General features: G+C 40.5%; 1 protein-coding gene across 4 annotated transcripts in view; it reads right to left on the reverse strand.

The window, feature by feature from the left end:
• Window positions 1–16,153, reverse strand: part of ARHGAP42 (Rho GTPase activating protein 42) — a 332,737-nt gene that overhangs the window by 84,208 nt on the left and 232,376 nt on the right. For all 4 annotated transcript variants that reach the window (XM_025209311.1, XM_025209310.1, XM_006027992.3 and 1 more), the window contains exon 6: window positions 7,482–7,592. In XM_025209311.1, coding sequence (XP_025065096.1) covers window positions 7,482–7,592 — 111 coding nt within the window. The remainder of the gene's footprint in view (window positions 1–7,481; window positions 7,593–16,153) is intronic.

Genomic DNA, 16,153 nt, shown 5'->3' on the forward strand with positions numbered 1-16,153 from the left:
GGCAGGCTTGGCCAGCTCCAGGGATCTGCTCCACGGGCTCTGGGGAGCTGCTCCACTCCCCAGCCCTGACGCCACATGTCTTCTCGTTCCCCAAAGGGGAACAGAGCAGTTCCCTTTGGGGAACTGCTCCGAAGCGGGGGAATGGAGCAGTTCCCTGGAGCCGGCGGAGCCCACGCCAGGCTCCTGCCTCCGCCTTGCCTCCGGAGGAGCTTACCGTCTGTAAATGTCCCACACCACAGCCCAGCTCCTCTCCCGGTGGATGTGCAGCCTAAAAAAGTTTGTGTGTGGCTAGCCTTTTACTTGTGCGCGGCCGTGCACATGCGTACCTTAGAGGGAACCTTGCTTAGAATATTTTAGACCAGGCCTCAATTTCTTTCTTTCTTTCCTTCTTTTTGGAGAAATGCTGAGAACACAGGCTATGTTCAAGTGGTTTAGTCAAGAACAATACAGAATGAGCTTTCTTCAGTGACTAAACTACAAACAATGCACAGAAGCCTTCTGTGATGCCAGTTTATTAGTGTTTTAAAAGTTTAAAACTTATTTTGGATAAATACTAACAATTGGCTGGTTAATTTATTAGTTTGGAAAAGATGCTAATGCAAACATGTAGAACCCTCTGCTATACACCTAAATGAGATTTTTCATTTTAATTTCCCCTAACAAAAATAGCTTTTGTTGAAGTACGCAATGAAATCAAGTGGAAAAATAATTACTGGCACTAGATGGCAGCAAAGTCGAATTTATCAGAAAGGACAAAATACAGGGACAGTAAACAATGTCCCTATTTTAACTACGAAGCATTGAGGTTTTTAAAATTATGTTGCTAGTAATGTAGCAGTTGTGTACTGTAGTGATCCAGGCTCTCAGGTCAGTGCTCTCCATACGCATGCATGTGTGCATGTACACTAAATATATAGCTCACGTAGGTCATAGAACAATACATTCATGTCCGATGGAGAAAATAGCTTGTACTAAATATGCAGATTAACGTGCATATAAAGTCACTGACAGGGATAGGAGAGAATAGTCAAATCCCTTTTGCTTGCTTCCTATATTGTAATGGTCCTCCTGTATCGGAGATGGCCTAAGGATCATGTCTGGGAAACTAAGGCTGAGGTGAAAATCTTTAGTCCCCAGCACGCTGCCAGATTTTGACCTGTAACTATAAAATACGTTTAAAATGGTGAAAAAAGTCCCAGTTTCTTTTTAAGATCTGCAGTGTGCATTTTCAAGGTGCTCTTTGTCTGTTAAGGGGTGACTAGTTTCAAATGTTACATATAATCCCCAATGTGTTCTATATTATCAACTGCCCAAGTGCAACAAGCACCTTATAGCCACCTCATTCTGAATGCCTCATCAGGCAGATCAATTAAAAACAAGGGTTCTTCTCCAAGACACAATGCTATTCACTGTCTGTGTGGTGCCTGAGTGGCATGGATTTCAGCAGAGAACCTGAAACTAAATCCAAAGATTACTTTGGACTTTATTTATTTTTATGTAGAGTTTGTGACCCTGAGATTGCTTGGTCATTTCATTCTCACAGGAAGAAGACTGCACTTAGGTTTTGGACAGGAGAGGAATTTAACCTTTGACCTGCAGTGAATCAGCCAAAAGTCACTGTCTTCCTAGTCCAGTTTTATTTATGTGTATAACACCAAAAGGTATTTAGCTATCAGATTAAAATTAATCTTGTCAATAATGGCACGAACAATGCAAGAATGGGGGAACTATACTATTAAAATATTAAAATAGTAGTATTTATCTCAGCATTTGTTTCTCATTACAGAAGGCTGTCATCAAGCTATAAGCAATTACATGCAAACTGCTTTTATAAAAATAGAATCATAGAAAATTAGGGCTGGAAGGGACCTCAGGAGGTTATTTAGTCCAACTGCCAGCTCAAAGCAGGACCAGCCCCAACTAGATCATTCCAGCCAGCACTTTGTTGAACCAGGCCTTAAATACTTCGATGATAATTAGTGATCCTGTTCCTTATGTCACAAACCCTGCCATATTTCACCGGGTTCATGGGTTGTCGTATAGGTTTTCTTGTATCGGTTTTGCTGGCATGGACTGTGTGGTCACACTGAAAACCCAATGTTATGTTGCATCCGTTTATGTTGCTTTTATTATAACAGTGACTTTTGTATGGACTGTGGCACACTGTCTGTATATATCTTTATGATTTTGAACATGGTTTAGTCAAAGGAACTGAGGGATTCATACTTAAGGAAAAGGGGGTAAGCAAAACTGCTAAGTATCTAGAGGAAGGGACTAAATTCTATCAAATAATTCTCCCTTCCTCTTTTCCTGAGCAGCATTATCCCCAATTTTCAGCTTATAAACATCTTTCTTCTCAACATCACAGTTACATACTCAGGACACTTCAAGAAATTATATAGAAACGCAATACTGGACTGTAACATCAGAGGCATGAGTAGCAAAATACTTTGTAATTAGATGAGTTAATAAACACAAATTAGATCCCTATTTGTGGACTTATAGGGGCCTTGTTTTAGTAGTATCTGAACATGATACAAACTGCATCATGAACAAAAATGAAAATAGCACAAAAAACTGAATATAAGCAAAGAAAACACCAAAGTGTTCCATAGGATGACACAGGCCAATGACTGGAATGTAATTTTTGCACCAGACATCCCATAACAAAAAAAAAAGAATAAAAATAGAATTAATGCTGTAAGGTCCAAAGCCCTCCAAAATCCCTATTAAAACACAAGTGACAACTTTTCCTTCAGCTTTCCTATGACATATTAATTTTAATTTCTCCCTAAGAGAATTTTTACAACCTCTGTTCTCTCCTATGCCTGATGAAGGGTGACTATGCCCAAAAGCTTGCAGATAAATAAAATAATTTGTTTGCAAATATCTAGTTGGTTTAATAAAAAGTTATCACCTCTTCCACAAGTTTTGATTCCTTTTATTTCTAGTTTACACTTAAGTGTTTAAAGGATGATTTTTAAAATAATTCACTTTAATCCACAACAGACTACAAGTATTTAATCTGTAGTTTTGCAGCAATTCAAAGGGTGTTAACAGAAATCTATTTCTAAGATCTGCAACCTTCCATACTACCCTCTATGCTGACATAAATTAGGATGTAACTTAAACCAAGTCCATATTTTAAATCAGCCTATCAACTGTGTTTTCTGTTTGCTAAGTGTCTTCTGGGTAGCACTTAGCATAATTGTGTGATCTATAAAATATATAGCTGACAATAAATAAAATTAATAATCAACAGAAGTTTTAAAATCTCATGATTCATGTTAGAATCCAATCTCTATATATTTCTTTACTTAAATATAAGTAAAGAAATATATAGAGGATTAATATAAAAATACAATCTCAGGAGTTTAGAAGATAATTCCTTGGAGGATACTATCTCTCAGTTATCCATACACAGCTTTTTGACACCTTTCTTAGAAACATCTAGGCTTAGCATCTAGTGAGAGATATGCTATTGGACTAAATAAGCTGGTTTTATTATCTAAGGTGGAAAATGCTATATCTGAGTTTATCCACTGGACCTTTAACCCAAATGCAGCTAAGTGGTACACATTGGCCACAAAGCTGATTTGACTGACCTACCCCTCTTGAACAAAAATATTCCAGTCTTACCACAGGTACTGGAAATGGAGCCTGAATGAGGATGTCAACTGTCAGTAAATTTACCAAAAGTTAGTAAAAAAAAAAAGGCTAAAAACTGCTATGAGTAAGGTCCACAAAAAAACCCCAAACCAAACAAAACAAAAATAGCAGCCACAACTTCATTGAATCTCTGAAAGACAGAGCACAGCTGCACCTCCACATATCCAAGTGACTGGCTGGGCAACAGCTCTGCCGAAAAGGACCCATGGGTTACAGTGGACAATAAGCTGAATATGAGTCAGCAGTGTGCCCTTGTTGCCAAGAAGGCTAATAGCATACCGGGCTGCATTGGTAGGCATGTTGCTAGCAGTGCAAGGGAAATGATTATTCCCCTCTATTCGGCATTGGTGAGGCCACATCTGGAGTACTGGGTTCATTTTTGGGCCTGTCACTACAGAAAGGATGTGGACAAATTGGACAGAGTCCAGCCAAGGGCAACAAAAATGGTGAAGGGCTGGGGGACATGATTTATGAGAAAAGACTGAGGGAACTGAGCTTATTTAGTCTAAAGAAAAGAAGACTGGGAGGGGTTTTCATAGCAGCCTTCAACTACCTGAAAGGTGGTTTGGAGGCAGATGGAGCTATACTGTTCTCAGTGGTGGCAGATGACAGAACAAGGAACAATGGTCTCCAGTTGCAGCAAGGGAAGTTTAGGCTAGATATTAGGAATAATTTTCTCAATAGGAAAGTAGTGAAACACTGGAACAGGTTACCCAGAGAGGTGGTGGAAGCTCCTTCAAAACCTGACTAGACAAAGCTTTGGCTGGGATGAACTAGTTGGGGATGGTCCTGCTTTGAGCAGGGGGTTGGACTAGATGACCTCCTGTGGTCCCTTTCAACCCTAACTGTCTATGATTCTAAGTGGGAGTGCAGCACCCTGCAAGGAACATTCAATCAGCCATGTGTTGCTGCTGCTGCATTCCTGGATGCTTATAATACTGTTGGGTCACAGGTAGGCTTCTTTGGGGGTCTATGCTGGGCTGGGGGGAGTGGGACCAGCAGGGGTAAGGCTGAAAGGTTGGGCTAGGGGGGCAGCATGGTACATTCAGATGTATAAGGATGCAGAGGTGAGTAGGGGGCCTGTCGTGCCAGCAAGTCGTGCAGTGTAGACTAAGGGTTGCCAGTGTAGACTAAGGGCTGCCAACCCAAGAAAAATTTTTTTTACTGCAAACCTTTTACTGACAACCAAACTTTGTTTTACTTTTTTACTATGGTTGAAGTTAAAAGCCTAAATCTGAACTCAACCCATCTAACTTGGGCCCGGCAGCAGGGCAAGGCCTGGAAGAAGTGTTACGTTTACATTATGTAAAACATGTCATTAAAAACACGTGGCTACAGAAAAGTTTGGCTGTTAGTATAAATCTTGCAGATTGTAAATAATAAGTATAAAAAATTCTTGGGTTGGCAATCCTTAGTCTATAACCTGACACTCTTGTACTCCCCACCAGATATAACGCGTAGATGAGATTTGTGGGCAGATGGACCTCAGATGTCCTGAAGAACAAGGGAGGAACAGGTAGCATAAAACTACCTTTGCACTCTCCCTCTAGCTCTGAATCAAGTACAGTCCAACTTAACCAAGGAATCTGGTTTGATGTCTGGTTTATGAATATATAATACAAATTATTTTTCTTCAGATCTCTTCCATTTGAGACATGAAATAGAATGTACCCTATTTTATGTATATGTCAGTGCAAAATAATATTTTCTAGTTATAGCAGTCTCTTTAAGAACAGCAGGTCTCTATTACTTTAAATGAGATTAACATTTCTTATACCAGGGTCAGAGTTAGGTCAAGGTTGCTAGATTTTTCGGTTCCAGGATGTGTTAGTTTTGCAGCAGTAGACAGGGAGATAGGCCTTGGATTAATCTGTGACAGGTAAAAAAATACTCTTATTTAGGAATCCAAGGAAGAATTTAGTCTCCGGGATTTGGCAGCTGTAGGCCATAAAGATAGGATTTCTCTAAGCACTCCTTGTTGGATTCAGGCTCATTAGTTTGCATCAGTTACATACGCTCAACTCCGAGTACAGGAATGCAGACAGAATAACTGTTCTTGGTGACATGAATTTCACATACAAGTCACTCTGGTTCATGGTCATCAATGATGACAAGGTTAGGTAAACTGGAAAGTAATGAATGGTTTGGGAGAGAGAGAAGTATCAGAGTTACCTTTGATGATGAGCCTCTTATACAAGAGATGCCTTTCAGATATTTAGCTGAAAGGAAGGTCAGATGACATCAGGGATTTTTGTCCAGGAACACAGGGGGAAACACTACATAATTCTGGGACAGGGATAGGTAATTTCTAGCCTCCTTCAAAAGCACACTGCTGATATTGCAAGTCATCTGTCTGTCTGGCAGACTGGTGTAAAACAGGCTTCTAAAAAAGGGCAGCCAGTCAGAAAGAAAAAACTGTAGCTGAGGGAGAGTTTCCTTAGTAGGCTTGTCCACAGGAAACCAAAATTCCCTTATGAGAAATGGGCAGTCTGGGGAAGCCAGTGCCTAATTCATCTCTTAAGGCTGCAGCAGCCCAAGGAATGCTACTGAATCTCTGTCTCAGGAGTCCTTTGTATAGCAAGCTTTTTAAATGTCAGATAAATCACCTATGGCAACAATATTTTTGCATTTTCTGAGATGCTAAGTGGGTGTGAAATTTTCCTGGCACTCCCTGAAATTATAAGGGCCAACATACTCAAAACTAGTTGCCTAATGATTCTTTAGGACAGCGTTTTCCAACCAGTGTGCTGGAAGGCACTTCCAGGCATGCTGCGGCATTTTGGGCTGGAGACATGCCCCCTGTCTGTCTGGAGCCACGCTCCCTGCCTGCTGCTGCTGCAGACACAGACAGATGGGGAGCGTGGCTCCAGCCAGGCAGTGGGTGTGGCTCTAGACCAAAATGCCATCCGGCTGGCTGCATGCCACCCCTCCCTGTCAGCATCTGGTAGGTCACGCCCCCCCTCTGCCCCACGTGGCACCCCCCACTCCATGTCCGGTGTGCCGCAGTGCTTTTTTATTTAGGTCAGTGTGCCATGGGGTGAAAAAGGTTGGGAAACGCTGCTCTAGGAACTGTAAAGTGCTCAATGCTTTTAGAAAAATCAGGCCACATAAGTCCTGACATATATATATTTATGCACATGTTTACCTTGAGATCATGGGAGGAGTTTCACTGAGTTCTGTAGCCAACATCATTTGCTTTGAGTTAATTAAACTCATAAGGCTTTGAAGGGCAAATATCATACATGTCTACATGTTATGAATAGATTTTACATTTTAATTTTAGGTTCTTCCTTCAAATCTTAGTACATACCTTTCCAATTATACAATTCTTTCAGAAATACTTTGCTATAAAGTAGACTTCAAACAAAATATAGCTTAATAGTCCTAAAATTAATTTTAATGTTATTTCCACACTATTTCATGCATAACTTAGAAAAATTAAACCTGAGATAAATTGCATACACTGAACATTTAAGCCTAATATCATGGTTGGGAGTCTGAGCCAATTTTTATAATAGGAAATATCTGTTATGGGTTGTACAGACACATTAAAAGTCAAACCTTTAAAATGTTATGCACACTCCAAACCATCTGTTATTTTACTCCACAGTAGACACAAAACCTTTTGCATAAGCCTTTAATAAATAATTCCTGAGGAAAGATCTTTAGATCTGTTTGCATATGAACTATATTCAAACACTCTTTTAATTAAAAAAGAGATGCCCTGTAAGAATTTATAATTAAGTTTTCAACTTTAAATACATTCACTGTAAATTTAGGTAAAGAAAGAAAAATATAAATAGAAAACTTACAGGTTCAACAAATTCAAACTTCTTTTTCTCCTGCACTTCTTGAATCTTAAACACATATTCTAATGATGCTTCATAAAAGTTTTGATGTTCTCTGTCAATCTGTGTATCTGCCTAAATTAAAATGAAGTTTATACAAATGAATATTAATATACCAGTACAATTATTACTTTCTATTATTAACCATCACATTTACAACTTAAGGTCAAGATTCCTGGCTTGATTTCTCATCTGTACTCCCTACTTCAACATGTTCTTAACACACGCCTCCTTTGAATGAAGAAATCTGGGATGTCAGTGGTTCCTGAAGGAGATTGCTCAAAAATGAGAAGATATGTCCTTTACCATGGGCTAAGTGAATTCGTCTTCACACCATCCCAACCCAAACAACTGTGAGAAACAAGACCTCTAGGTTTCTCTTTTAGTACAACCAACTGTAATGCAAAGGTTGTTTGAAATGCATTCTAAGACATTCTGAGTGCCTATACATGAGCCAGGAGGCTGTTCCAATGAGCTGTAATTACAGCATGTTAGAGCAGACTCAATTAATCGAGTCTGCTAGAGCATGCTAATTAACAGACTCCCAGTTAGCCTTTGCTTGCTGTGTATCAGCATCCCCACACTTCAAAATGGTGGCGGGAGTCTTTTAACTAAAGTTCATTTGATGAGCTTTAGATAAAACGCCTCTGCAGCTGTTTTGAAGCGCAGGGATGCTGTTACATGAGATGATCTGGGAGCTTTAATTAGAATGGCTCTCAGATCTGCTCTAATTAAAACCACCCACCCCCACCCCAGAAGCAAATGTAAAAATGCTCTTTAATTCTTCAACAGTTTAACAACAGAGCCATTTCAAAATGAGGTAGGATGGGATGTGGTGCATGGTATAAGTCTTCAGCATACACACTGGTTCTTTAAATACTATTCATGTGGGCAAAATTGGAAGGAAGGCAAATGGATGGTGCAAAGTAGGCAAGGCCAACTACTCTAAGTGTAAAGCAACTAATAAATATTTGGGTCCTGCAAAAATGGGCTAGCTGCCATAGAAACATAAGCTCTCCCATTGCGTATTAACATTCTAAATATGTCAGGACAAAACAGAAAGGGAAGGAAAGGAGGAGGACAGGACAACAGTTTAAAAAAAATGCAGTTATTGAGTTAAGTGAGTATACATTTAGGCCAAAATCTTCCGAATTCTATGTCTAAAGTTAGGCATCTAGTCCCCGCAGAGCTACTAGGCAAAATTAAAACTAAATAGGAGTTGCAGGGATCAACTTTTTAAAAAATTAGGACACTTAATGTAAATTGTTCAGCATAGATTTAGGGGCTTAACATTTGACACTCACATTTGAAAATGTCGGGTTTGGTTCTCCTTCCCTTACTTATCTCATCTGCAGCTATTCTATGCAAGTTTTTAGGGAAGATTGGACTGAAGAAAGGAAAAGTGGCTTGGGAAAAGATGTTCCTTACCTATGGACAGTTTGGGTAAAGACCCAGAGAAGGGAGTGGGACAAAGGAACAAGGTTGGATATGAAGGGCTTATTAGGGATCCTGGACTTTGTACCACATCCAGTTTCAAATACCTTTCCCCAGCTGGGAATTTTAGAAATGTCATATATTACGGTGTTTCAGAAACTAACAGCAACTGAAAAATAAAACTATTTTATATTCTACAAACAGTGTTTTTAGACAAAATGTTGTACAGCACATTATTTCACAACATGGATCAAGCCCTTTGGGAATGGCACATTTGTTAAATATCTACATTTACATATTAGCAGTTTTTTTCATATCGTTTTTTGTTCGGTGTTTCTATTTTAAAATGATGACACCTATCAAATGTCATCAGAAGGACCTGAACCCAGGATTTTCTGGCACCAAAACAAAAAGTTGTTTTAAAGCACTGGGGCTATAAAATTAATTCCATCAATCAAAAGGAGCAGAAAGCTTTTATCTTCTTTGTTAACAAGGCACTCGAAGGGACATATCACATTGGCAGTGTAAAACATAAGCAGTACTCCCACAACTGGTAGGGAAGAGATGCAGTTCCCATTTTAATTCCTTTTTTGCAGCTATTAATAGCTTTCCTCAAAAGCAAGTTCTTTTTTTGGGTTGAACTTGCCCATGTTTGGTCCCAGCTCAAACAGAATTTATTTTTTAATAGGGAAAAATCTGAATAAAATCAACTCAGCCATTTTTAGTTATATGTACTTAAAAAGAATATACTTTTCTGAGACTTTAAATTTTGGCAAATCAAAATAATAGCTAGAAAGTTCAACTGGCTTTTGTTATAATAATCTCCAGCAAGGAAAAACAATCATCTTCAAAGGAAAAGGGTTAGTATTTTTAAAGTTATGAATGTGCAAACTCATATTTTCCATCAATTAAGAACTCCAGGCCAGATCCAATGAGAGTTTCAAGGTGGTGTTACAGGCTACCTTTAAACCATTCTGAAAGCGCATAAAATGGGAGTGTTTATGCATTAAAGGGTGTTAAGCTGTTCTAAGTACCCTCTAAGCACCCTAAAGTTATACCACTTCAGGCAAGGGGTATGTTTGAGCCATTCTACTTAGCTTGAGTGAAGACATTATTAGTCTACTCCACAGAGATAAAGCAACCAATTTGCTTTATCCAGCACCCCAGGATGCATGGCTTTGGCCTCTCTATCCCCAAGCCAACATCCCCACCTGCCCACAGTGGTTATGACCCCAGCACACATGGTACCACACTGCCAGCTTCTAGGATCTCAATAGGGACAGAAGTTACACATAAACTGGTTTAAGTGATCAGAAACTGGTTTAAATCTGTAACACAACAGATATTCAGTGCACATGAACCAGTTTCAAAATGGCTGAAACAGGTTTAAGATAAACCTGGCTGAATGTAGTATCAGACTTAACTGATTTGGGTCAAACTGGTTTATGAAAATTCTGTCCTAGACACCTTCCTGGTATGACTTAAATCATAGTCCCCCAGCATTCCAGCATGCTTTCCAGCAGACAAGGTTTTGGGGTGGAGAGGAAGCTGGGACTGCCCCCCTCCCCCCCCCAGGCAAACCTGGCTGGGGTCTAGAGCCAGAGATGGGAGTTAAACTTCCCTTCTCCCGAGTAATGAGCTGCCCTGCCCTACCCTGCTAAAAAACATACTGCTTTTTACTGCCTGTGGACTACAAATCCCAGAGGTACCTGGAAGCAGGAAGAGGAAGTGATAAGCAACCCTGCAGAGTCCTGCTGCTGTGTTTGTGGATTGCAAATCCCAGAGACGTTGTGGGCAGCAGGAAATGGAAGTGAACACACAGCCCATGCTGGCTGTGTGCCAGAGAGCCATGCTGTAGCGCCCCCTGGCTTCTGGCCTGAGCCACTGCAGGTATGTGGCTGCATTTCCTGAATCAAAAGTGAATATCTATCCAATTGTTTCTCAATTTAATCTCTGCATCTTAAACTAATCTGCAAAAATGGAACTGACTCAGCCTCAGGCTTTTTGACTGTCTGTACTTAGCTGTGGAGAACCAATCCAGGCTCCTGAGCCAAATGCCAGGCATGCAACCCTCAGAGAGCTAAACCTTTGCTCCACATCCAGGTGGATCTCCCTTAGCCAGGATAATTTGTGCAGAGTGTGGCTTATCTCCTCAGCTTCCCATTTTTCTGGGAGGCAGGGATGGGAAGGGCTGCCCTACAATAAGTCTGTCAAGAGCATGGGGAAGCAAACTTTCCAGGGTTCATACTGTCTCTGCAGTTAACCCCTAGCAGTTCCACTCTGGGAGCAGAGCCACCAGGTGGCGACAGCATGCAGACCTGGGAGGCATGTTTCCCTGGGCTCCACACACACAGTGTGCTTAACTCAATCCCGTGGCTCTGCTCCCAAAGAAGAGAGCGAGCCCTGGCTCCTGGGGCCACACCCCTGTTTGACAAGCCAGCTAATGGCAAGTCACAGCTGTGCAGGTCAGAGATGGCATTAAGCCTTAACCTGTGACCCTTCTGAAACTGTTCTAACTTGAACATGAACCTTCTACAGATTTAGAATAGTTTAAAGGTAACCTGTGTAAGCACCATCAAATGCCTCCAAGTTAGACACCGTGGCCATTTTCAGATGAGTGCAGCCATGTGGCACATTTAGCTGCAAGGGAGCACCATGGGGGAAGGTGGGGGGCTTGACCCCTGGATATCCAGAGGTCAAGAAAACCCATGGGAAAAAAGCAGAGCAGTGCACACAGGGGCAGCGTGTGCTGCTGAAAACCAGAGCCTGGCCAGCTGGAGCCATTGCTGTTGCTGCAGCCCCAGGAGACCCCCAGGGCCCCAGAAACAGCTGCTGGGCCAGCCCAGTGCTGGCCCCTGCCTCCCCTACCCCACCTGGGGTAACCTGCCATGCACCAGAAAATGCATGGCACAGGAATTCCCTGGGAACAACTAGCTGCGGCTCAAGGTGTCCCGCTCCTAGTTGTCCCCAGGGAACCAAACGTCCATGTGGACACAGCCTATGGGTGCAGATAGAAGTGCAGCTTCCAGCTGTAACTCAAAATGATTTTTGCACACCACTGAGTTACAACCTTACCCCAGACCTAACAGAAGTTCACTGTTGGGTCCAGGGGGGAAGGTGAATCTAGCTGCAGACTGGAAGCTGGTAGCCAAGTTTCCATAGCGACAGCCAGGGCTCTCTGGCAGTGCTCACTGTTTTCAGATTGGGAATGGGGAAAGGCAGCAGAGAGAGATCGTTCTTGGGGTTCCCCAGCCAATGCTGAAGGGTGGGGTGGGGTAATTGGGCCCCCATCTAGGGGATCTCCAATACACCTGCTGCACCCTCCAGGAGTCGAAAAACCTCAGACTGAACTCCCTCCACTCCCTTCCTCCCCTCCACATTCTGAAAACAGCGACAAGCTGAGCTCCGCAGACACAAGTTACAAAGATACTAGATTTTGAAATGCGGGGTCAGATTTTCACCCGATCAGCCATTTTTAAGCTGTTTGTAGCTGTGCACTTGTGTTTGGTCACAGCTATAAACTGCTTTCTGTGGCCTGATCTGGTGAAAATTGTTACTTCTGTCTGTATGCTGTATTGCCTAATTTATAGGTGGTTGGCTTCCAACACCAATCCAAACCCTGAATTAGGTAACTCCAGCCTACACAATGTATGGGGAGAGATAGGTGCCTTAGAAGGATAATCCAAAAAATGGGCACCAAAAGTAAGGAGAAGCTGTTTATTTTTAAATGCCTAAAAAATGAAGGAAGGTGAGAAATGTAGATTTGAACAACTTCAAGGCCAAAGAAGAGCCAAAACTCAGGTCTTCTACTTCCAATGCAATTGTTCCAATGATTAACAGGTTGTATAAATGGTGGGTACTCCTACCATTTCTTCCTCCAGGCGCTTTTTAAAAATCACAGCATTTTGTGAGGAGTTGGTTCTGTTGGTATATTTGGGCATACTAGTTTCTGGATCCCAGTGCAACTTAGACACTTGCAAATGGATGTTAACTGTCTTGGCTGGGACAGTTCTGGGCATGCACAGAACTGTAAGTGCAGACTTAGGGAACCTTCCAGCTGAACAGGAAAGAATTTAAGTGAGTTTAGGTGCTTTTAGGATTAGGGGGCTTTGGTTCACAATTTTGGACTTAAAGCCCAAAAGTTTGTTAAAACCCAGTTTTAGGCATGACTTCTTTTCTGTATCTCTGTCAGTTAGTGGCACTTTTAAATTAAGAGTACTTTAGTTAAGGATGTGCTGCTTTCATGATTTAGCAGCATTGACACATTTAACAATACTGAATCATTTCTCTAGCACACTTCAAAGCGTTAGCTTTAACAGTCGCATTAAAATGTTTCAGCAGCAGTATTTCTTATTATGCTTATAAAAAACAGATCAGGTATTAAATGTAAAACCTACTCTTATAGATGAGAAATCAAGCACTGAAAAAAATTAGGAATTTCCAAAAGTTAACGCTACCTTGTATCACTTTGTACATTCTACTACTATTATCCTGGATAAACCTAACACTTAACATGTTAATGACTATTTGTGTAACATATACTTTACAGGTTATGCAATATGGCTACATTTAACAACAGGTCACAACTATATGACTTGCTTCAATCAACCCTCACTTGGAAGACTACAGTCAACCAGCTCTTCAGGGCTCAATTCAGGAAAGCACTCAAGCACAATCTTAAATCCTTTGCTATTCAGATAAGCAGTTACACACATGTTTAAGTTTATGGAACTCATGCAGGTCTTGAAGTACTGACCATAGCACAAAGATTGTTTTGAATTAGGCCCATAGTAAATATTAACTACAGAGATCCAATAGACAACAGTTTCCAAAAGACAACTTCTGAAGGCCTAATGGATATGCTTGAACAACAACATTTCATAGGTGTAAGAGCCATTTCAGAAATGATTTGTTGGAAGTTTTCAAAGGTTGGGAGGATTTTCACTTTTTCATGTATGCCACCTAGCTGAAAGTAGCAAATGATTTGTTGGATGGTTAATTAGAGCTTCAGGTAATAAGATATCCAATTGGAATCAATTATATATTGACTAACCTGCAGTAGCATTAAATATATTCTTCTACATTAAGCATTCTTGCAAGATGGTGACTTTGTCCCTATGTACACACATGCTTTCAGAAGTTCTATTTTGTGGATTTGCTTTCAAGAGGACTACTGAAAGTTATCCTTCTGATTCGTATGGCCATAGCAGAAGTTGCTCAGACTTTAAAAGAAGTAAAGTCTATACAAAAGTCAGTCAGTAGGTTACATACCACCATAGAATGTGCTGGATACAAGACACATTCCCAAACCATTTTCATCTTATACTTTATATGACTGTGGTAGCTAAGGGGTTTTTTTTTCCCCAAAGGAGGATCTTTACAACAGTAATATCACATGGGTAAACAGAGATGTGCAGATACATGGGAGTACTTGTATAAAGATGGAACATCACATGCAGACAGCTGAAGTCTGTGCTGGCTGCACCTTTGCATTGTAAACATATAAAACTTTGTGATCTATTTCTGAGAAAATCATGTTGAACTGACTCCTGATGCAATGCTTATAACAATTTTAGTTAGGTCAGGATTGAAAACCCATGATTTTACAGGTTTATATATTTATATACAACATATACAGAATATTAGAATCATATATCAAGTGTCTCAATCAAACCTCAAAAATGGGAGTTATCTAAATCCCATATGTCATGGTCCTGACAACAAATTCACTCACATTAGTGTTATCTGGATTTACACTGATATAAATGTGGAGTAGACACAGAATGTACAGTCTTAACATTGGTGTAAGTATTTCCACTCCGAGGCAGCTACCCGCTCAAAAAGTTAAGATTAATTTAGATTACACCAGTGTATGGGCTGTATGATTTCATCTCAGGTAACTGTTTGTCCAATGGACTCCCCTGCCACATTGTGGTGAGGCTCTGAAATAGTGCCTACTATAGGCAGCTACCCTGGGAGAGGTAGTGTCTGTCCTCTCCGAACATCTGTGTAAATTCAAAACTTTATAAGATAGACTGTTATTAACATGCATCTGTACCCTAGATCTATTGCAAACAATTTTATACTTTAAGAGATTGATTCACCATTCTATATTTCCTAGCTTCATGGTGTAACTCCAGTGATTTCAGTTCAGTTACACCAGCATAAAACTGGAACAATACAATGGCTAGCCATATCCTACATACTTTCTAATCAGGGTCTTCAGGAGACAAGACAAATCAACATCTGTTATGAAATTGAATATCTAGGCATGGAACAGTTGTTTAAGGACAGAGTGGAAAATTTTACTCTGATTTTCCATTAGTTTTCATTCTTGTGCCAAATCCTTTACTCGTTTAACACAGTTTATTATATTCACGGCTGCTACATTTAATCTCAATTATTGTTTTTAAACAGTCTAATAAATAACTCCCCATAACCATCCCAAGAGAGAAATGTGTTTTATACCCCAAATTAAATTAACACTTAACTCTACTTAACCAAATCTTGCTTCATTGGTAAATACACTAAAAATTGTTTTCTGATTTGCTGTTTAACATCTAATGGAACTATTTTTCCATTAATGCAAGGGGAATTTATGGACTGGTGGAAAACGGTAAATATAAATTTGGCTTGTTAACAGAGTAGACTCACTTAAAATCATATTTTGTTTATGCTTGATTTGTCAAATGTCCTTCTCTTATGTAAGAAAACCCCCCAAGATAGCACACTGTTTTAACATTTATATCGCAAACCCACTTGAAATCAAAATGAAATATTTGGCTAAGTAAATGTAAAACCTATAACTTGTACCCTTTCTGAGAGATGGTTAGGTCTTCTATGGAGAATAATATGACCAAAATAATTCCCAAACTTTTTGAGTCATTCCTGAAGATAAATAACTTTATTAAATCTTGTACTCATCACCATTGGAAAAAACACAGTGGCTAAGTACAGATATTCCAAAAACTCAAGGCAGAACTGATCTAATCTAAACTGCATAGATTGGATTAGGAGCAAACAGAACATATGTTCACCCTTTGGTGGGGAGAGGTAGGCAGATGACTGCACTTGCAGAAGCCAGAAGGCAGGGGGTGCTCCCTCACACCTCCCAGCCTGCCGGACATTGCTGTGGGCAGCCAAACCCAGCCAAGCAGAGGCCATCCCTTGTTGGTCAGCACCCCCCCCCACCCCCACCCCCC

Source organism: Alligator sinensis, unplaced genomic scaffold, assembly GCF_000455745.1.
Source record: "Alligator sinensis unplaced genomic scaffold, ASM45574v1 scaffold18_2, whole genome shotgun sequence".
In the NCBI taxonomy this organism is placed as follows: domain Eukaryota; kingdom Metazoa; phylum Chordata; order Crocodylia; family Alligatoridae; genus Alligator; species Alligator sinensis.